General features: G+C 41.7%; 1 protein-coding gene across 1 annotated transcript in view; it reads right to left on the minus strand.

Moving 5' to 3' along the window:
• RYR3 (ryanodine receptor 3) overlaps positions 1–23,869 on the minus strand; it is a 663,207-nt gene that overhangs the window by 146,547 nt on the left and 492,791 nt on the right. The window contains 4 exon segments of the mRNA XM_075065483.1: positions 1,321–1,402; positions 2,682–2,920; positions 14,565–14,625; positions 20,744–20,793. Of these exon segments, the coding sequence (XP_074921584.1) occupies positions 1,321–1,402; positions 2,682–2,920; positions 14,565–14,625; positions 20,744–20,793 (432 nt within the window).

The following is a 23,869-nucleotide window of genomic DNA, read 5'->3' on the forward strand; positions in this document are numbered from 1 at the left end:
CTCTCGCTCACCACGGATCAGCTGTTCAGCAGTGTGCAGAAGGCACTTGGGACGAGGGGGAGAAGTGGGATAGGAAGTGGCTGGGGAAGGGGGTGGAATGGGGCAGAGCTGGACTGGAAAGAGGCGGGGTCGGGGTGGCAGCTTGGAGAAAGGCGTGGAGTGGTGGCAGGGTCTGGGGTGGAGCAGGGGTTGAGCACCCACCAGGAGCTGAATAAGTTGACACCTATGAATGGGGAGATAACTAACCAGAAATATTAGAGCCAGGAAATAAAGATGCATAAAGATTAACTGTTAGAGACTGAAGTGTCAAATTTGGAGTTGGTGGAACAAACTTACAAAATAAAAATTAACAAGTCATCAGAACCAGAGGTTGTTTAGGAAGAATCAAAGTAAGGTATAACCCCTCCTCATTTAGAAGTTCTGTGAAGAAGAAATTTGCCATGTTATATAATTACAACAGGGTTTCTTGCGAAGCATCTCGTTCTGGCTACAGTCATAAACAGGATGCTGGACCACATAGATTACTGATCTGATCAGGTACACCAATGTTTATGTTCTCATAGAAATAGTTCATTTTGTATTATTTCTGTATGTAACTATTATACTAACAAATGTGCCATTATTTTAATAAAAGTAAACTTACCTTTTCTATTTATCATTCCAAACATTTAATTACTTGTACTAAAATCACTTACACTTATTTCAGCGAACTAAGGTCCAGATTTTAAAAGGCATTTAGGTATTGCCCTGCATAGGCTTAGTCTACAATGGGGAGGAAGGGGGATTGATCTAAGATATGCAACTTCAGCTGCAAGAATAGCATAGCTGAAGCTGACATATCTTAGATTGACTTAGATTGACTTACTTCACCTACTCGCGGCGCGGGATCAACGGCTGCCACTCTCGCATCGACCCTGCTTCTGTCTCTTGCCCTGGTGGAGTTCTGGAGTTGACGGAGAGCACGTTTGGGGATCGATGTATCGCGTCTAGACGAGACGCGATACATCGATCCCCGATAGAGCGATCACTACCCGCTGATTCAGTGGGTAGTGTAGACATACCCTTATAGTGTTGCAATGCCTAACTGATTTAGGAGTCTAAATATCATTTTCAAAAGGGAATTAGGAACTTAGGAGCCAAAATCCAAGTCTATGGTAGTTAGATTCCGTTAGGGATTTCAACGCTGAGCGCAGCAATGCCTAAATATCTTTAAAAATCTGGGCCTAAATCTTCACATTGAAACATTCCTCTTCTATTAGATGCATAGCAAGCAATATTATCTCTAATTTCATAAAGGTATTAATCATTTTCATTCAATACCTTTCAACATAGATGTTCTTTCCAGTCCCAAGGGAATATAGGCTACAAAGAATTCTATAACATGAAACTTGCACATCACCCACTGAAAGGGGGGAAAAAAAAAAAGACAAGAGTTGGCATATTGTCATTACAAATTCATTGAAAAACTACTCTTTAATAATAGAAAACAATATATTTTTGCTATTTTATACAATCTAAACAAATGCTGATGGAATGCTTATTTATAAAGTATTTTTGGCCTGTTATTATTGTGCTTATATATTACTTATTTTCAGTTTCTCTGGTAACAATCCAATGATTTATGCAACTCTCAAAACTTTGCAGACCATTATACACTTAAATTTATCAAATATATCTTAAAATTCTCAAATAATCAAATTTCCAAGGATTAATTTCCAATTAAACCAAAGCAGTCTACCTTTGTCATCTGCAGGGACCTGATCCAAAGCATACTGGACTCAGTGAGAATCTTTCCACTTTACTCTCTATCTCCTTTACTTTTTATTCAGATATTTACTCTCTATCTCCTTTATCTCTGCGCCACAATCTCCACAAATGCATAAAAGAAAAAATGAGGATTGCTGATGGACATATTGCAAAACCTCAGGGAAACACTTAGAGTTAATGGAACTGTTTACTTTTCCTTGCCACTGACTAGCACTTTTAAAATACATCTGAAAATCCCTATTTCTTATTCATAAAATTTTATTTTTTAATATTTCAAACTAATCAAGCATTCATTTAATAGGATACTTTCTCTAGTGTAAGGTGAAAACAGTACCATCTTCTTTTACTAAAGAGCTTTGAACATATCTTCAACTTCTTGCTTATTTTATTCCAACAAAATAAAAGTATCCAACAGAAGTTTCTGTAATACCTCATTTGCTTTTTTTTTTTTTTTTTTTTTTTTTTTAGGAAATGATGTCTGTATTATCCACACACATTAGAAAAAAGGAAGTTTAAGGAGAATTTTAAATTAATCTCCATGCTTGGAGAGGTATTGTGCATAAACAATTTTGCTTTCGGCACTTAAAATCGCTTATATTTACATAGGGAATAAAAATTAAAAAAGCAAATAATCTCTTTAAACAAAACATCTATTTCCAGAAGCCTAAAATAATTTTGGCATTAAATGACCTGCTCTCAGTTATGCTAGATTTACAGTAATGTAACTCTAATGAAGTCAAATTTTTTACAACAAAAATTCAAGAGTTAATTCCAGGCTTAACAGTGGTATTACACCAAGGTAACTGAGCACAGACTTTGGTCCAATGAACTCATGCATTCACTATTAAAAGTCTTTTATGTTAGTACAATAGAGTAAATCTTAAAAAACAAATGAAAAAAATTAGAAGACTTACAAAGTAAATCAACACCAAACTGATGCTGCGCAATATGTTCAAAAATTGATGTCAATATAGGTAACAATGCCACTGTAGTATAGTTGATGTTTTGTGAAACACCTTTAATTTGTGTTCGTGAATGGGTAAATTTCCCAAGTTTAAGATTTTCTAAAGTCTTTTCCAGATCTTCAGCCGCATTTTCAAAGAATGCACGTAATCCAGCTTTAACCAACTCTGAGCCTGATTTCATGACGGTTCTACAAAATAATTTGGAAAAAATCTGAATTAAATTCCACACCTATTCTATTGTCAACATATTTTTATAAACAGTGATATATTTACTTGTTGGTTTAGTTTCTTTCTATTTGAAATCTGACTTTGAAGTTACACAGATACGTCTCAGCGGAGTTTTGAATTGTGACTGAAAAAGCTAGGTAAATGAGATATTGTTGTCCTAGGTGCTTTCTACAGATAAAAGACAACTAAGTGCATATCCCCTCAAAGAACTTGAACTTTAAAACCCAGACTTTAAAATTCCTCCAGGATGAGGGGGTGTATTTGTGGAAGCCAAATGGCATTTTATATTCAGTTCATGGAGGTGAAGAAATGGAATGAACATGATGTATATACAGTAGTAGAGACAACTATAAAGCACATAGAATCACATGCAAATGTTTTCACCAACCCCTTCCTAAACTTTGTAATCCCACAATCCATGACCCCTACTTCAAATGTGACAGAATGGCCTTCTGAGCATGCCTCACCATGCCTTTAATCAGCTGGTGTTGGAAAAATTCCTTAAGTGTACAACAGGTACAAGATACAGGACACCTAAGTCTGCTCCCACTTTTACTGGTGCCACAGTAATTTGGCAGCCACTCAGGGTGAGCTGAATGCCTATAACACAGCATCTCCAACTAAGAAGGGCAGGCCACTCATAAGCATTACAGTCCCATCTTCCTATCCCTTTGGGCATGTCGTAGCTTTCCTACTCCGATTTGAACCTTAGCGTTCATAACCTGAGAAGCTAGCATGAACCCCTCTAAGCTTAATTACCAGCTCAGATTTGATCTCGATGCCACCATCCAAAAATTCCAGGGTTTTGGCTCCCTCTGGTCTCCCCAAACCCTTCCCTGGGGAACCCCAAGACTCAGAAGCCCTGAGTCTTACCACAAAGGGAAATAACCCACTTCCCTTCCCCCTCTCTCTCCCACCCAGACTTTCCTCTCTGGGCTAACCTGAGAGTTACTGATGCAATCTCTTTACATCACAATACCAAGAAGCATGTCTCCTCTATTCCACAAAGAGACAAACCCCAAATACAAGGAAACAGAAATGATTCTATCTCTCTTCCCCCTCCCACTAATTCCCTGGTGCTGCAGAGCTTTACCCTCCGTAGATCTAACACAAAGAGAATTCCCCTTCCCTTCGTTCCTTAGCCTACCCAGAGAGAAAAACTCAAACAAGTCTTAAAAAGAAAGCTTTGTCTAAAAAAGAAAGAAAAAAACACATGAACATATGATCTCTGCATTAAGTTGACAATACACAGGGCTATTACTTAAAAGAAAAATATGAATAAACAGCCTTATTCAAAAAGAGATACAATTTAAACATTCCAGCAAACTACACACATGTAAATACAAAACAAAACATATAAAAGCCTATTGTTTTGCAACCTTTGTACTCACAACTTTGAAACTGAAGATTAGAGGCTTGAAGATAGAAAGAAGCCTCTCATAGCCGAGAGACAGACAAAAGACTCCGACCCCCAAATATTCCCTCCCTGACTTTGAAAAAATCTGGTTTTCTGATTGGTCCTCTGGTCAGGTGTGTGGTTCCCCTTGTTAACCCTTTACAGGTAAAAGAAACATTAACCCTTAGCTATCTGTTTATGACAGGGCATATCTTCAACTTCTTGCTCAACTGTCCTGCATGCTGATATCCAGAGTGAGGGCCAATCACAGCAGCCTCTTGTTCTGGTCAACAGATGAAGTAACAGCAGGTCAGTAGCTAAGCTGGGAGTGTAATTCTGAATCCCAATCCACTACCTCTTCCACTAGCTACACTGACTCTCATCAGTCCTAAATGTAATCACTTGCTACTAGAAAATCATACAAGTTTTGCAAAGAATATATTAAAACACATTTTTGTGTATTACTTTAAATCAAGCTTTGATAAAGTTTCTGAGAACCACCTTAAATATTGTATAAAAAGCGACAAAGAGTCCCGTGGCACCTTATAGACTAACTGAAGTATTGGAACATAAGCTTTCGTGGGTGAATACCCACTTCGTCAGATGCATGTTGTGGAAATTTCCAGAGGCAGGTATAAATATGCAGGCATCTAGACTATCTAGACTGATTCTTGCCTGCATACTTATACCTGCCTCTGGAAATTTCCACCACATGCCTCTGACGAAGTAGGTATTCACCACGAAAGCTTATGCTCCAATACTTCTGTTAGTCTATAAGGTTCCACAGACTCTTTGTTGCTTTTTACAGATCCAGACTAACACAGCTACCCCTCTGATACTTAAATATTCTAGTTATATAAATGGTAGTTTTTGTTGTTTTTAATAATATCCTGAATTTCTATAATGCTTTTATTTCTTGATCCAGAGTACTTAACTAATTAAGCTTCACAATATGATTGTGAGGTAAGGAAGAGATATATGCACCATAAAGAGCAGTCTCTTCTACCATACAAGAACACTACAACCAAAGTAGGGTAAGACACAAAAAAGAGTATTGTACCCAGTAAACTCATTCAGTAAATGTAGACAGATTGCGTTCTATCACGCGTGTTTAGATTTGGTAAGGACAATGAGGCTACAGAAGAGTTACTTACCTTAAAGTAACTGGAGTTCTTCAAGATGTGTGCTCCCTAACTGTATTCCACTTGAGGTGTGCGTGCACTCTACGTACCACTGACAAGAGAATTTTTACTAGCAGTCCATTGGCCTGGGACCCTCTCTCCTCCTTGTGCTCCAATCTGAGGTCATAACTGGTTGCCATCAGCTCATAACAAAGCAGGATGCTGCCCAAAATCCACTTGGATAGTCTTTGTGAGGTAGTAACTTCCCCTCTCATGTATCTGGCAAAGGAAGGAAACAGCCTGGGAGATTTACAGACGAATGTCATCCTTCATAAGTAGAAGGCTAAAGTTTATGAATACCTAGAGAGGAGAGCTTCTTTTCCTCTCTGATGGGGTGAGGCTTCAAATAGAAGACAGACAAGTGGATCATCTGGTTCAGATGGAATTCTAAGTTTCCTTTTGCGATGAATTTGAAGTGTAACCTCAAGAAAATCTTGTTCATATGGAAAACTGCATAGGGAAGGACCGTCATAACAGAACACAGCTCACCTCTTTTGGCTGAGGTGACTGTAACCAGAAATGCAGCTTTCATAGAAAGATGCATGAATGAACATGAGGCTAAAGGTTCAAATGGGGGGTATTCATCAAATCTGATAGGACAAGATTGAGGTCCCATATCAGGTTCGGTTTCAGCACTGGAGAAAAGGTTCACGACAGTCCCTTCAGAAGTCTTGCTCTCGTAAGGCAGAATGTCTGCCTACCGGATAGTGGAAAGTGCTAATAGCTGCCAGGCATACTTGCAAGAAGCTGATAGATAACCTTAAATTCTTTAGAGAGAGGAAATAGTTCAGAATAGTAGGGATCTCTGAAGATTTCAGGGGCATCTGAAAATGCTGGCACCAGATAGAGAATCTTTTCCATTTTGCTATGTAACATTTCCTTATGGATCTTTCCTACTATCGCCAAGCATGACTTTTCCAGATACATCATTCATCCAAAATACCATATTGTTAAATGGAGGGATGCTGGGTTGGAGTGTTGGATGCTGCCTCTGTCCTAAGTCAATAGCTCTGTTAATAGCTGAATATGGATGCACAGGTGCAAGGACATCTGGAGAATGCTCAGGAGCCAGAATTGCCTGGGAAACCACGGTGCAATCAACAGCACTGATGTTCCATTTTGCCTGATTTTCCTTAGAACTCAAGGTAGAAGAGGGATGGGTGGAAATGAGTACCTCTGCTGTTCTGATCATTGAGCTAGAAATGCACTCCCCCTTTAACTGTGGCCCCAAGCTGGCTAGGTCAGGCACTTCTTGTTCTCTTGAGAGACAAAGAGATCCCATGGTGGGAATCCTCACTGCTGAAAGCACCAATTTGTGTAGCTCCTAGTCATGGTCTCTGGTGACGTCTGCTGAGTTTGTCTACCAAAGTGTGATGCAAACCTGGAAAGTGCACTGCAGAGAAGGTGATCTGGTGACAAATGCACCAGTTCCAGAGGTTGACTATTTCTATGCAGAGGAGGGTGGCCCCTGCTCTCCCTGTTCTGCTGATGTAATAAAATGTTGTCATGTTGTATGCCATGACCTGAATGTGCTAGGTTCAAATAATGGAATAATTTTCAGGCTTCACATATTGAATGCAGCTCCTGAAGGATTATGTACAACCGGGATTCTTGGTGGTCCAGGTACCCTTTTCAATGTGTTCGTTGAGGTGGGCTTCCCATCTTGGTAGACAGTTATCTGTAATCAGTATTTTTGTGGGTGAAAGAGGGACAAAGGGCACTCCCACGCACACTCTCTCTCTCTGTTTTCCCATAAGTCAGAACTCTGTGTGGGGAGCATGATGGGATGTTCACCCCATACTTGCCCTGAAAGGGTTAATAAAGACAAAGAAAGGGGCTAATTAACCCAGTAGACTACAGCTGAGAGGAAATCAGGTGGGTAAATAATCCTGGGACTGAGTGAGGGAGCCCAACTGGGGAGGACTGAGCTGGGCAGGGGTTATGATGACAGGAAAATGGCAACAGAAAAGGGGGCTGCTGGGAAAGTCTGCAGTCACTCCCTGGGAGAAGGGAAGTACTTTTGCCCTGGCAAACCCAATGAAAAAGGAAGCCAGAGAGGGAAGACAGGGCTCAGGGAAAGGCAATAAGGTCTAGAAGGGAACAGGCCTCAACTGTTGACTAGAGGGTCCTGAGCAAGAATCTGGTGTAAAGAGTGGGCCCGGGTTCCTCTGCCAGCCACTGATGGAGTGACACTATGAATAAGGGAATGGGAAGACTGCCTAGGACTGCTGGTAAGGAAAGACTTTGATACCCCAGAAGGTGAATCCACTTAGTGACTTGGTCAGAGGGCTGAATCACAAAGAGGCTACAGCAGCTCATAGAGTGAGAGAGGAGCCGCAGACCCAAAGAGAGAGGCAGAGTCAGTGGACAGCTGTGGGAAGGGGCACTGACCTCATGAGCTATTCCCCAGAATCACCAGAAGGAGGCACCAACCTAGTGGTGAGTGGAGCTCCCTGTCACAGGGAGTGAGATCATTCTGTCCAGACTATGCTTGCTTGGCATATAGACTGTTCATAACCAAGCCTGTAGACATCAAAGTCAACATTTCGCGATATGTACACAAGGCCATGTACTCTAGCAAGGTGAGACTAGTCTGAATTGCTGTCTAGGGGTACAGCAGAAGCTGAGTGATGAGGTCCTTCATACACTAGAAACTGTCCCAAGGTAGGTAACCTTTGGCTCTGATTGAATGTAGGGGTGGGAGCTAAAACTGATTTTGTTATGTTTACTTGGAACCCTAAGGAGTGTAGTAGTCTCTGCAGGGGCAGGGTTGTCATCCATACTTCTTGATACGATTTCCCTTGGAGCAGCCAGCTGTTGAGGTAGGGGAACACTGATGAATCCTCATAATGCAGGTGAGCTGCCACTATTGACAACACCTTCACGAATACCCTCGGTGTCATCAAGAGGCTGAAGGGGAGCACTCCGTATTGGTGTATTACTAGCCCTAAGGTGAATCTCAGGAATCTCCTGTGTATGGAATGGATCACTAGGTGGAAATAAGTGTCTTTTACATCAAGAGCTGTGAAGCAGTCACCCTTGTTTAGCAAGGGAATTATAGAGGCCAGGGTGATCCATTCTTAGTAGTATATGTAAAGGTGCATGTGTTGTATTAATCTGTTTATTCTCAAGTTCTAGGAAGAAATCACCACCAGTGAGGTCCCCCACTGTCGGCGATTTGGGGGGCATGTCATAAACAGATAGTTAAGGGTTAATGTCTCTTTCACTTGTAAAGGGTTAACAAACAGTGAACCTGGAACACTTGACCAGAGGACCAATCAGGAGACAAAATATTTTCAAATCTCGGTGGAGGGAAGCCTTTGTTTGTGTTTTTTGGGTTTTGCTTTGTTCTTTCTGGGTTCTGAAAGTGACCAGACGTGCAACCAGGTTTCTTTCCAATCTCTCTGATACAGTTTCTTATATGTTCAGAATATTAAGTACTAGGTAGATAAGGCGGTTTTAGTCTTTTGATTGTTTTCTTTGTTTGCAAATGTGTTTTTGCTGGAAGGGTTTTAAACTCTATCGGGTGTCCTTGTATACTTAGGCTGGGAGGGTATCCCAGTGTCGATAGCTGAAAGATTCTGTAACAGTTTCCAACTGATTTTACAGAGACAATTTTTACTTTTTCTTTCTTTTATTAAAGCTGTCATAAACAGATAGTAGGAGTTAATAGAACAAAAGTACTTATATCTCTTTTGACTGTAAAGGTTAACAAGTTCAGTAAGCCTGGCTGTCACCTGACCAGAGGACCAGTCAGGGACAGGATACTTTCAAATCTTGAGGGAGGGAAGTTTTTTGTGTGTGCCGTTAGTTTTTGGTTGTTGTTCACTCTGGGGGCTCAGAGGGACCAGACGTGCAACCAGGTTTCTCTCCAATCTCCCTGATACAGTTCTTATAGATTCCAAATAGAAAGTACTAGGTAGATGGCGAGTTAGGCTTATGTTTATTTTCTTTATTTGCAAATGTGCATTTGGCTGGAAGGAGTTTAATCAAATGTGTATTTTTGGCTGGAAGGATTTTAATTTTCTTGTATACTTAGGCTTTGTATTTGCTATAGAAAAAACCCTGTACCTATTCCATTTTAAATTTACAAAGATAATTTTTACTGTTTTTCTCTCTTTAATTAAAAGTTTTTCTTTCTTAAGAACCTGATTGTTTTTTTATTCTGGTGTGAGACCCCAGGGGATGGGGTCTGGATTCACCAGGGAATTGGTGGGAGAAAGGAGGGAAGAGGGGAGAGAGAGGCTAATTTCTCTCAGTGTCAGGATTACTTTCTCTCTCAGGAAGTCTGGGAGGGGGAAAGAGGAGGAGGGGGAAGGTGAATTTTCCTCTGTTTTTAGATTCAAGGAGTTTGAATCACAATGATCTTCCAGGTAACCCAGGGAGGGAAGCCTGGGAGAGGCAATGGTGGGGAAAGGGTTTACTTTCCTTGTGTTAAGATCCAGAGGGATCTGGGTCTTGGGTTCCCCGGGCAAGGTTTTGGGGGACCAGAGTGTACCAGGCACTGGAATTCCTGGTTGGTGGCAGCGCTACGGGTACTAAGCTGGTAATTGAGCTTAGAGGAATTCATGCTGGTACCCCATCTTTTGGACGCTAAGGTTCAGGGTGAGGAATTGTACCATGACAAAGCTTTTCTTTTTAAAAGACCTGATTGATTTCTTCCCTTGTTAAGGCTCAAGGGAATACAGTCTGTACTCACCAGGGAATTGTGGGAGAAAGGAGGGAAGAGAGGGAGAAGGTGGAATTCCTCTGTGTTTAGATTCATGGAGCTTGGATCTGTATTGCCTCTTGGTGAAGGGAAAAGAGGAGGGGGGAAGATGACATTCCTCTCTATTTTAAGATTCAAGGAGAGTTGCATCACAGTGATCTGTACCCAGGGAGGGGAGGATCTGGGAGGAAGAAAGGAAGGGAGGGGGAATGGTTTATTTCCCTTTGTTGTGAGACCCAAGGAGTTTGGGGTCTTGGGATCCCCAGAGAAGGTTTTGGGGGGAGCAGAGTGTACCAGGCACTGCAAGTCCTGGTTGGTGGCAGCACTACAAGATCTAAACTGGTAATTAAGCTTAGAGGAATTCATGCTGGTACCCCATCTTTTGGACGCTAAGGTTCAGAGTGGGGGTTATACCATGACAGGAGTGGATCACTAGGTGGAAATAAGTGTCTTTTACATCAAGAGCTGTGAAGCAGTCACCCTTGTTTAGTAAGGGAATTATAGAAGCCAGGGTGATCATTCTGAAACTCAGGTGGTGGATGAAGACGTTCAGCTGTCTGAAATATAGCATGGGCCTCTAGCCCCCTTTCTTCTTGGAAATGAGAAGATGACTTGAGTAAAATCCTTCCCCCTATGTTGAAGAGGTTCTGGTTCTATGATTTCCAGATGGAACAGACAAGTCTACTTCTTGTCTGAGCATCTTGTGAGAGGGGTCTCTAAAGAGGGAGGAAGAAGGATTTTTTTGTGTGGGGAATCAGAAAGAAACTATTGTATAATGGTGGTGATTATCTCCAGAGCTCATCTGTCTGATGTTGTATAGTACTATGCCTGGGAAAAATGAGTGAGGCAAATGGTGTGTAGGAGTCTTGAATAGATAAATGTGTCGGGGGACTGATTTGTAGCTGTTGAAAGTCCCATCAAAAGGATTTCTTGGTGGGAGGCTGGCACTAAAAGGAGAATGCAAGGGGTTGTTGTGTTTACTGCACTACATTCTCTGGTGTTTCCTAGGAAGCTTGTAGGTCCTTTGATGGCAGAATGGTTGAGGGTCTGGTCATTGTCCATAAGACTGAGTCTTGCAGTATTTCATCTGTGGTGCTGGAGTACAGATATCTGGTGAGTAAAAAGTTGCTCTTGAGTCTTTGAGGGAATATAGTGATACATCTGCATTCTCACTCAAGAGGTTATTTCCCTCAAAAGTCAGATCCTCCACAGTGGAAAGGACTTCTTTGGGAAATCTGGAAAACTGGAGCCATGAAGCTCATCTTTTATGACTATGGAAGCTGCCATCAAGCACGAGGCTGTATCTTCTTCATCCACTGAAGCCTGGAGGGCCAATCTAGCAATTTTTCTTCATCAATAATTATTTGGAAATAAAGTTTATCTTCTTGATGGAGTTTGTTGTTGAATTTAGAGAACTTATTGTAATTAATAAAATCATGTTTTGATATTAAAGCTTAGTAGTTTGCTATGCGGAACTGTAACCTTGCCAAAGTCAAATGTACTCCCAAAGAGATCTAAACATTTGGCCTCCTTATCAAGGGGTGCAGATTTGGGGTGGTGTTGCTTCTTTCTTTTGGTGCCAGCTTGCAGCAGTAAAGAGTTTGGAGTGAGATGCGAGAGTAAGTATTCTGCCCCCTTCAAGGGAACGAAATGTTTCTCCTCCATTCTCTTTGGAGTGGGAGCACAAATAGCAGACTATCTTGGCACATTCTAAGATGGTCTCATTAATTCACAGTGCCATTTTACTGGGACCAGCACTCTGAAAGATATCTAGGAGTTTATGAGAGTGTTCCGTACTTCCTCCAGAGGAATCTGCAGAATGTTTGCAATTCTCCTCACGGGGTCCTGGAACTGCCTATAGTCATCAGGTGGTGATGGTGACGATGACATGACCACTTCATCATGAAGATGATAACCTCTCGGGGTAGTGATTCTGCCTGATCAGGTTGTTCCTCCTCCTCAGAGGGTTGAGGTTCTTTCCTGTGTGGGGAAGCCTATCTAGGTTCCCAAAGTGAACTTATTGATTTGGGATGTCTCATATACAGATCCCAGGGACTCCAGTAAAGCCAGTACAAAGGGTCATATGGGAAATGAAGAGGTCCCCATGGAGAAGGTACCAATAGTCCAGAGTTAGGTAGTTTGTCCTATGAGAGACGGAAGGGGCCCAAAAGATCTTAGAGACTCTACCAGGGCAGATCCCATGTCTTGAAATTCTCCCACTGATTCTAGACTCAGAGGATAAAGAAGCTTCTAAATTGACGTGCAAGACTGTTGGTACTGAAGCTTTTATTATACTTCAACTGGTCAATGGTAATGGTAAGTGGAGAAACTCACCTCCATGGTGAGTGCTGGATCAAACAATATCAGGATTCTAGGTCTGCATAGATAATACGGTTCTCCGGTAGAGTTTATCTAGATCCTGATGCTGGAGAGTGGACTGGGCTTCTCTCCTTTGGAAGTGCAGCTGGTGTCAACTTCAGACAGGAAACAGCCTCCTGTACTGATTCCTCCTCTCTCAGTGTCAGTATCGTCATTGTAGGAGGCTTCTGCTGCCTTCTTTACCTTACTGGTACCCAGGATGGTCCAGCCACCTTCAGCTAAGGATGGGTTCAGGTCACTTGGTGCCGAGGAACCAGTACTGTGCTCCTTATGAACTTCTGACATCTCTATGATGGGACACAGTCTCATATGACTTAGAGGTGACAGAGAGGAGGTCCTCTTTTTGTATGAGGACATAGGGGGGGATTTTTCAGGTTTCCTGTGAGAGTGTTTTCCCTTACCCTCCTTGTCTCTCTGCTGGAAGAGTCTTTAGCCCTGATTATTCTCGGAGCCAGAGACCACCGTGGCCTCTGTCCAGTGTACTGGAGTGGGAGGGGGAATCTATCGGGCCAGGATCAGACCAAAGCTTCATTGTGCAGTCCATCAGGGATTCTAAGCCTGAACTTATGAGCATGATGGGTTCAACTAGGAAAGGCTCAGCAGATATTGAACTTAAAGGGGATATGAACTCATGGAAGCAACAGAGGGATGTTTCATAGAAGTCACTGACTGGAAAAACCTGGCAGCAGGCTATACAGAGCTTGAATCTTGGGATCCTGGACAAACTAGGCACCCTGTGCAGGGCAGTGACTGGGTGGGGGGAAGACCCCAAACTCCTAAAATCTGCTAAACTACTCTAATAAGAAACGATCTAAAACCAGATTTTAAAACTATCTACAACTATGTTTGAACAAGAATGTTAGCGAATACCAAGGACACTGAGAGTTCCATCTCAGACTACAGGCGGTAGAAAAGAACTGAAGAGGTGGTTGGTCTGCACTGCTCCTTTTGTCCTCAGATCAGAGCACAAGGAAGGGAGGTGTGTAGGTGCAGATCAATGGACACTTCTAGCAGAAATATCCCCGGTTCAGGAGCATGGTAAGCATGCACCCCTTGAGAGGAATACACATAGGGACCATCACTCAAAAGAAGAAAAGGCAGACTCCTTGGTTTTATGCTTCATCCAAAAAGTGACATCTCCAGAACCTCAGTGTTCCTCTAACACTATGATAGGACACTGATTCACTACTTACTAAAACCCATAAAAGAAATAGTAGATTCAAGCATTTTAACCAGTTGATTGTTTGGTTGGAATGGCAACACCTGAAGATACAGATAGCATGAAGATGACGTTGGGGTGACATATAATTAGGAGCAGTGGGTTTCTTTAAGAAAAAATACAATAGCAATAATTGTGGGGACATTCTAATTTACACTAATACATTTATTTGCATATATCACTCAGCTGCTCATTAATATATCCTTGAGTGGATTTCTGTATGTATTTTATTATAAACTATATATGTCATTAGAAGTAAACTGATTTATGATCAGAGGATGTCAGACTGAGTTACACTTCAGTGTCTTTTACTATGCTAATTGCCAGCTTCAAATGTTATTCAATGCACTTCTAGCACCAATTTTTCAGCCTGGTGTAAACTTGCCTCTATTTTTGTGAAAGCAAATAACTGCAAGTGCAATTTCATAGATGATGCCACTTATATTTCTAAGTGAAGTTCCTGACTGCATTTGCAAATAGGAACTTTAGACGTCGTAATCACCTAAATTGAGGTGAATGCAACATATCATCTGAAAAAGTGGAGGACAGTGTCTGAAAAATCTGGACCATAATATTTACTCTAGAGAGCTAATATCAGCAGGAAATAAAGAATAAATATGTGAAGAAATAACAATCTGCAGAACTGTTCTTTGAAGTGATTCTTGACAACCGGATGATTTGTAGCTGGTACTGTAATAAAGTAAAAACTTGGCCAATTTACCGTGTATCCAGTGTCTGAGCCAAGATGTGCAGACAGCTCACCATTGTAGTAGCATCACTCCCTGTTATAATAAATAAAGAACATATTATTCTGAACAACATATTTTGCTTTTAACAAATTTCAGTATGTGCAAACGTACAAATTTCATGACTCTTAATTATATATCAAATTCACGTGTGATGGGAAGGCCCTACAATGCCCCCTTCTTAAAATATCTTCTAGAACTAATGGTTTTATTCCCTCCCCCTCACCTTCTCTCCTTATTTTCCCCCTTGAGATTGGGCAGAATGAACAGGGTGCATACTTTATTTCAGAAGGTGCCATTTCTGTCCCCTTCATTTTGTTTTGTCTTTCTCTGTTGCTGTTCTTTTCCTTTTTCTTTAAAACTTCTTGGATGCCAAGTGCAGCCACTGAGAGGCAGGTGCTGAATGGCTAATAAAAAATAAAATATGGAGCATAGTCCAATTGTGGGAAAAAATATCTCCATAGAAGGCATCATGTTAAACAAGAGGTGGTATAGGGGCCCTACACATATGCTATACGGCCCCCATCCTGCAAACTCTTCTGCATGTGTTTAACTTTATGCACCCAAGTAGCACATTCCATGACCACCACTCTCAAGAAGAGGAGACAGGTAGTGGTGGTTGGGGACTCCCTCCTAAGAGGGATGGGAATCATCCATTTGCTGACCAGACCGGCAGACTCGAGAAGCATACTGCTTGCCTGGAGCTGGAATCCAGGATGTGATGGAGTGTTTGCTGAGACTGATCAAGACCTTGGATCGCTACCCCTTCCTATTTTTCCACATGGGCACCAATGATACTGCCAAGAATGACCCTGAACAGATCACTGTAGACTATGTGCCTCTGGGAAGAAGGATAAAGGAGTTTGAGGTGCAAGTCGTGTTCTCATCCATCCTCCCTGTTGAAGAAAAAGGCCCAGGTAAGGACTGTCGAATTGTGGAGGTGAATGCGTGGTTATGCAAGTGGTGTCAGAGAGAGGGCTCTGGATTCTTCAACCATGGGATGTTGTTCTGGGAGGACGGACTGCTAAGAAGAGATGGGATCCACCTAATGAAGAGAGGGAAGAGCATCTTCGCAGGCAGGCTTGCTAACCTGGTGAGGAAGGCTTTAAACTAGGTTTGCCAAGGGGTGGTGACCTACGCCCAGAGGTAAGTGGGGAAGTGGGATACTGGGAGGAAATACAAGGAGGAGGGTACAACACAGGAAGCCTCCTGATTCATACTGAGAAAGTAGGGCAATCGGCTAGTTATCTTAGGTGCATGTACATGAATGCAAGAAGCCTGGGAAACGAGCAGGAAGAATTGGAAGCCCTGGCACAATCAAGGAACTATGATGTGATTGGATGACAGAAACCTGGTGGGGCAGTTCACATGACTGGAGCACTGTCATTGGATGGGTATAAACTGTTCAGGCAGGACAGATACGAGAGGAAAGGTGGAGGAGCTGCATTGTACATAAGAGAGCGGTATGATTGCTCTGAGCTCCAGGATGAAACTGGAGAAAAGCCTGTTGAGTGTCTTTGGGTTAAGTTTAGGCGAGAGCAACAAGCATGATGTCGTGGTGGGCGCGTGCTATAGACCACCAGATCAGAAGGATGAGGTAGAAGAAGCTTTCTTCGGACAACTAACTGACGTTTCCAGATCACAGGCCCTGGTTCTAATGTGGGACTTCAACCACCCTGACATCTGCTGGGAGAGCAATACAGCAATGCACAGACAATCCAGGAAGTTTCTGGAGTGTGTTGGGGACAACTTCCTGGAACAAGTGCTGGACCAACTGACTAGGGCCGTGCTTCTCTTGGCCTGCTGCTTACAAACAGGGAAGAATTGGCAGGGGAAGTAGAAGTTGGTGGTAACCTAGGCAGTAGTGACCATGAAATGGTTAAGTTCAGGATCCTGACAAAAGGAAGAAAGGAGACTAGCAAAATACGGACTCTGGACTTCAGAAAAGCAGACTCTGACTCTCTTAGGGAACTGATGGGCAGGATCCCCTGAGAGGCTAATATGAGGGGCAAGGAGTCCAGGAGAGCTGGCTGTATTTTAAAGAAGTCTTATTGAGGGCACAAGAACAAACCATCTCGATGTGCAGAAGAAAGAGCAAATATGGCAGATGACCAGCTTGACTTAACAGTGAAATCTTCGGTGAGCTTAAACTCAAAAAGAAAGCTTACAAGAAGTGGACATTTGGAAAGATGACTAGGGAGGAGTATAAAGATATCGCTAAAGCATGCGGGGGTGTAATCAGGAAGGCCAAGGCACAACTGGAGTTGCAGCTAGCAATGGACGTGAAGAGTAACAAGAAAGGTTTCTACAGGTACGTTAGCAACAAGAAGGTGGTGAGGGAATGTGTGGGACCCTTACTGAATGGAGGAGGCAACTTAGTGACAGATGATGCAGAAAAAGCTGAAGTACTGAATGCTTTTTTTGCCTCGGTCTTCAAAGACAAGGTCAGCTTCCAGACTGCTGCACTAGGCAACACAGTATGGGGAGGAGGTGAGCAGCTCTCAGTGGTGTAAGAACAGGTTAAAGACTACTTAGAAAAGCTGGACATGCACAAGTCCATGGGGCCAGATCTAATGCATCCAAGGGTGGTGAGGGAGTTGGCTGATGTGATTGCAGAGCCAGGGGCCATTATCTCTGAAAATTCGTGGCAATCTTGGGAGGTCCTGGATGATTGGAAAAAGGCAAATATAGTGCCCATATTAAAGAAAGGGAAGAAAGAGAACCCAGGGAACTACAGACAAGTCAGCCTCACATCAGTCACCAGCAAAATCATGGAGCAGGTCCTCAAGGAATCCATTTTGAAGCACTTGGAGGAGAGGAAGGTGATCATGAACGGTCAACATGAACTTACCATGGGCAATTCATGCCTGACCAACGTGATTGCCTTCCATGATGAGATAATTGGCTCTGTGGATATGGGGAAAGTGGTGAACATGATATATCTTGATTTTAGCAAAGCTTTTGATATGATCTCCCACAGTATTCTTGCCAGCAAGTTAAAGAAGTATGGATTGAATGAATGGACTATAAGGTGGATAGAAAGCTGGCTAGATTGTTGGGATCAATAGGTAGCGATCAATGGCTTGATGCCTAGTTGGCATCCAGTATCAAACGAAGTGCCTCAGGGGTCGGTCCTGGGGCCAGTTTTGTTCAACATCTTTATTAATGAATGAAATTGGAGGATTGGATCAAAAGAAATCTGATGAAGTTCAACAAGGACAAGTGCAAAGTCCTGCACTTAGGAAGGAAGAATCCCATGCACCGCTACAGGATTGGGACCAACTGGGTAAGCAGCAGTTCTGCAGAAAATGATTAGAAGCTGGATATGAGTCAGCAGCATGCCCTTGTTGCCAAGAAGGCCAACAGCATATTGGGCTGTATCAGTAGGAGCATCGCCAGCAGATTGAGAGAAGTGATTATTCCACTCTATTCAGCACTGGTGAGGCCACACCTGGAGTACTGCATCCAGTTTTGGTCTCCCCACGACAGAACAGATGTGGACAAACTGGAGAGAGTCCAGCAGAGGGCAATGAAAATGATTAGGAGGCTGGGGCACATGACTTACAAGGAGAGGCTGAGGGAACTGGGGCTATTTAGCCTGCAGAACAGAAGAGTATGGGGGGATTTGATAGCAGCCTTCAACTACCTGAAAGGCAATTCCAAAGAGGATGGAACTAGACTGTTCTCAGAGGTGGCAGATGACAGAATAAGAAGCAATGATCTCAGGTTTCAATGGAGCAGGTTTAGGCTGGATATTAGGAAACACTATTTCACTACGAGGGTGGTGAAGCACTGGAATGGGTTACTCAGGGAGGTGGTGGAATCTCCATCCTTAGAGGTTTTAAAGGCCCAGCTTGACAAAGCCCTGGCTGGAATGATTTAGCTGGAGTTGGTCCTGCTTTGAGCAGGGGATTGGACTAGATGACCTCCTGAGGTCTCTTCCAACCCAAATATTCTATGATTCTATGATTTAATTCAGTGGAACTACTCACTGGAGTACAGTTATGTATGTGCATAAATATTTGCACGTTTGGGGCCTAAATGTATATATTAAACACTTCTGGCCAGGGTGTCAATCCTGCTTTTTTTATGCTGTTTGAAGATATTTTTCTTTGTCTCTTTAATACCTCTAAATTTCTTTTCTATCTATTCTGTAATTATCATACAATTGGGTTTGTTATTTTTATCCATTCTCATTTCCACACTTTTTGCAATATGAAACAGAAGCACTGTGACACACCGAAATGAGGATAAGGGTTTTCATTAACCACTTTCCATGACACAAAGCACTGTGATAGCTTCTCTTAAAGGATCATGAATCAGTTACAAGATGGTAATTTATAATCTTCAGAGCACAGTAAATATTTTTCAGGATAGCTATCTGGTTTCCTTTGCAACACATATACATGCAGAAATATCAGATGTAATAGCCCAACAAATTCAGATACTGAAGATACTATAAATTATATCGAATGATAAATTAGACATTTAGGTCACAATTTGGAAATGGGACCTGCTAGCACAGACTCCTCCACCTATGAGATTTCCACACAGGAACAGGTAGGTGTTCATCTTACTGGATTGCATTGCAGGACTAGGACCTTAAGCATTTTTTGTGCTGCTTTTTGTAGCAGAAAGAAAGGGAGGAAATTTTGCTTAGTGTGAATACAATTATAACTGGGTCTAAATCCACTTTGAGTCTTGGGCCCATTTCAATACATGGGTCTGAACTTCATAGCTAGTGATCATATTCATTATTACATATATTTAGAGACGTGTCTGTATTAATCACTTTACTCCACACTCCCTGGTCTTTCATTAAGTCTGGTCTCCTCAATTCTATGATAATGCAAATTATTAATAATATATTTAAATTGTGAGTGGCATGGAACTGGGATCTTACATGCAAAGAACTCTAAACTAGAGCTGTTTGGAAGTTTTCTGACAAAACTGCCTATTCGAGGAACTGAATAGTTTCACTGAATCTATTAGAGATTGGACAAAACTTTTGTCAAAACACAGGCATTGGAAACCTGCTGGTGGTCCAGACGCCACATCTCTGCAGCAGAGTGACTGCCAGCCCCTAGAGCTCCATCTGGAGCCTGGGCTCACAAGGCTGCTATGTTTCCCTGCTCTGCCGCAGCAGCCCTGGAAGCCATGACTGGAGCTGAGGCTCTCATGTCTGTTGGACATCTGCAGCAGGGAGCCTGGCAGACCACAGTCTCAGATTGAGCCAGGGCTCTCAGGGCAGCTAGGCTCCCTACTTCACAGTAGCTCTGGCTGTAAGTTTAGTGAAACTGACATTCTTGTGTTTCACTGCTGCAGTTCAATGCATAGCAGTCACGAAACTGACAAGAAAGTCAATTTCACCTATTTCCTTCTGAGAACACCATGTTTCCAAAACAAAAATTTTGAGGGGTGAGAGTGGATATAGTGATTCAGAAGAAATGTTGGTAAAAGTTGCTTTTGGTCTAAATTGGAAGGAAATACCTAAATAAAATACACACACCCTGCCCTAGAGTTTTGGCCAGCTATACACATCTGTGCATTTCATAAATATTAACATTAATAACAACAATATTGAGGGTTTATATATCAGTTTAAGCATCAGAAAACATTATTTTATTTTTGAATCTTATCTAAGTTTCTTTACCTTATTTTTTAGCAGAACATAAGAAAAAAGTGGGTTTATTTCATATTCACATAACTCTACAACAAATTAATCTTAATTTATCAAATTCAGCTGACATTAAATATTTTAATTATTAGCATAAAGTAATTTTTTGTGAAAGTTATGAGCAAATGAAAAAGGCAGAGATTCAAATGGAATCTCGATATTAACTCACACTTCACCTGAGGCTACTGACACCTGTTACACTACTATACTTTATATATTCGAGCAAAGTCTATCTTCAGTTACACATTTGTTGCTCCCTTTGACTATACTGGGATTGGAGCATGTGCACCAGAAAGCAGAACTGTATCCCGAAAATGTGAAAAGTTTGAGTTGTTACAGAAATAATGAAGTTAACAGCCATACACAACTTATTTTCCACCACAAATCATATTGCTCATCGGTTATAAGCCTTAGATATATTATAGGAAGCACAAAATGTTATAAATATAACTTCATCAATATCCCTTAATAACTTACCGAAAAGTGAAATCCTATGTCTAACAAGAGCAGCAAGTTTGCAGAATAGGCTAAAGCAGAAAAGAATGCAAAATAGTAGAAGACACAGAGATTAATGTTTTGTTTAGAACATGAGGTAAAGCAATAATGAGAGAATAGCGAGACTACAAGATGTGAAAGAAAGGTACACAGTAGTTCCCTGAAGGTATATTTTTGATCACATAATGTGAATAAGCAACCAGATACTTTCATCTGGCAATAATATCTTCCAGAATAACTTTTAGTCTAAAAAGCACCTCAAAGATTAAATTTGTTTCCTTTAATTACAATAGTTAGCAGCAACTGTATTTTATATGGCTGAATCTCTCTCTAATGGTTGTAATTTTTCCCTTATGGTGAATAACATATAACAATAACAATAACATTGCATTGTTTTATTTGACATACGAGAACGATAAATGCATGTTAACAAACTTAAGATAATTTAAAATGTTTTCAGAAGATACTGTTTATAAACAGTTTATCTTTTTGTGTTTCCAACAGTCACGATAGGTAAAATTAATGCTGAAATATTAACAAAAAAAAGAGTGGTTCTAGTAAACACTGTCTTACAAGTTTAGTTTCAATCCATAGTAAAGGAATGTAATAAATGAGAGAAAATTCACCTAACATCTAAAGCAGTGTTTTTCAAAGTTCAGGTTGCGACCCAGTACTGAGTTGTGGCCTGCAAGGCAATGGGTCGCTCTGGTCAGCAGTGCCAGCTGGCACGTTAAAAGTCCCGTCAGCAGTGTTGCCCAGGTAAGGCAGCCTTGTGTCTACCTGTTCTGATACCGCACTGCGCCCTGGAAGCGACCAGTAGCGGGTCCGGCTTCTAGACAGGGGCCATGGGACTCTGCGCACTGCCGCTGCCCTGAGCACCAGTTCTGCACTCTCATTGGCCAGGAAACAGCCATTGGGAGTTGGGGGGCCGTGCCTGAGGGTGAGAGCCATGTGGAGCTGCTTGAGTGCCTCCACCTAGGAGCCTGACCTGCTGCTGGCTGTTTCTGGGGAGCTGCTGACCAGGAGCTGTCAGAGGTAAATCTGCACCCCAATCTTCTGCCCCAGCCCTGAGCCCCCTGAAACCTGGAACCCCTTCCTTCACCCAAAATCCCTCATCCTCAGCCCCACTCCAGAGCCTGCCCCGCAGCCCAGAGCCCTGACTCCTGCCTGCACCCCTGCCCCAGCCCTGACCTCCAACTTCCTGCTCAGCCCTGCGCCCCGCACAACTCAGAGCCCCTCCTGTACCCCAAACCCCTCATCCCCGGCCCCAGCCGAGAACCCTGACCCCCTCCTGCACCTCAACCCCCTGCCCCAGCCCAGAGCCCCTCCCACACCGCAAACTCCTCATCCCAGCTCCGTTGGCTCATGGGCATCAACAATTTTCTTCAACTGGGCCCCCAGAAAAAAAAAGTTTGAAAACCACTGATCTAAAGAGTAATGGAAACCATAAGCAATAACTAGCATAGGTTTCTAAACAATAAATTTTCTATTTGTAATAGATTTAAAAACTGGAGATAGCTATAAGAAATGTAATAAATCTATCTAAGGTACTTTTATTGGTCTCCCGTTGCTATAGTATTTAAGTGTCTTGTTATCTTTAACTTATTTATTCTCACAATACTCTGGTAAGGTAGGAAAGTTGTATTATCCCCATTTTACAGATGGGAAATGGAGGCATACAAAAGTGCACAAGGAAGTTAGACAGCTAATTCCTGTTGAATTCACTTAGGTGAATTTGTGAATCCCGCTATGCATCTTTAGGCACCTAAATACATACGTGCCTAAACACCTTTGTAAATCTGGCCCTCAGTATCTCATTCAAGGTCACACAGGAAGTCTGTGGCAGAGCATGGAATTTAATTTCTGAGTTCTAATCTAGTTCCCTAACTACTGGACCATTCTAGAATGTATTCTTATGTAATATATTTGGAGCTGAGTAAAGCATTTTATATCGTGTCTTGTGAAATTGTATTTGAAAAATTAATTCAAACTGGGTTGGATAAGAACACTGTTGTGTGAGCTGAAAACTGGCTAAAAGACCTTAAACAAATTTAATGATCAATGATAAATTAGAGGATTTGAGGTAAAGATAAATCAGTGGACAAATTGGAGAAATGAGATCAGTGGATTCAATGTTTAGGTCTAATCTTATTAAATATCTGAATTAATCATCTGGAAGAGAGAGTATACAGCACATTAATGAAATTTATAGCTGACGCTAAACTGGGAACAGTTGTGAACGCTAATCAGGAAAGTGAAATAAAACAAATGAATACAGAGAAAGACTGGAAACTTAGGTAGAAAACAGGAAAATGAAATACAGCTTGGCAAAAGACAATCTCATACATCCAGGGAAACATAATATGAAATACATACTCAATGATAGGAAAAAAAACTGGGACACAGTAATGTGGACAGAGATTCAAGGCTCACAGTGGAGAGTGAATTAAACATTAATTTGCAATGTCAGCTAGTTGTAAACAAGTCTTATGTAGTTTTGTGCTAAGTATGTAGGGACAATATATTAAGAAATAGGGAGGTAACTATTATTCTTTTTTATGTTTCTCGTGCAATTACACTTACAATAGCTTGTTCAGCTTTGAGCACCACTTTGCCAGAAAGATATTGATAAACTAGAGGGACTTCAGAAAAAAAACAAATATGCTCAATGAAGGGAAGGATTGACTCATTACGAAATTAAGAAAAGGAAAATGTAACTGAACACTAGGAAAAACTTCCTCACAATGAGATTTATAATCCTGCAGAATAGTCTCAGAAGAGAAATGGTGAAAAGTACATCACTTAGGACTTTCAAAATTGGACTGGACAATGCATAAAAATGCAAACTCTTGAACCATGCCCAAGTGCTGGGGCTTTGGCAGTGTCTTGCTGAGGCCCGAAACTCTAGTTTTTAATTTTTAGCTCTTGAAAATAAACAAATGAAACTTTACATGGGATTTTCCTTTACACTCCCTTTGTTCTTATTCAAGCTCCAACTACAACCACACATGCATCTAACAGAGCTATGTGGGTCAAACAGGTTTCTCTGTAGTGACTCCTCTGAGCTATGATGACATCAGCAGGAGGGCAGCGAGATGATGTCTCCTC

The sequence above is a fragment of the Chelonoidis abingdonii genome, chromosome 4, assembly GCF_003597395.2.
Source record: "Chelonoidis abingdonii isolate Lonesome George chromosome 4, CheloAbing_2.0, whole genome shotgun sequence".
NCBI classification, from domain to species: domain Eukaryota; kingdom Metazoa; phylum Chordata; order Testudines; family Testudinidae; genus Chelonoidis; species Chelonoidis abingdonii.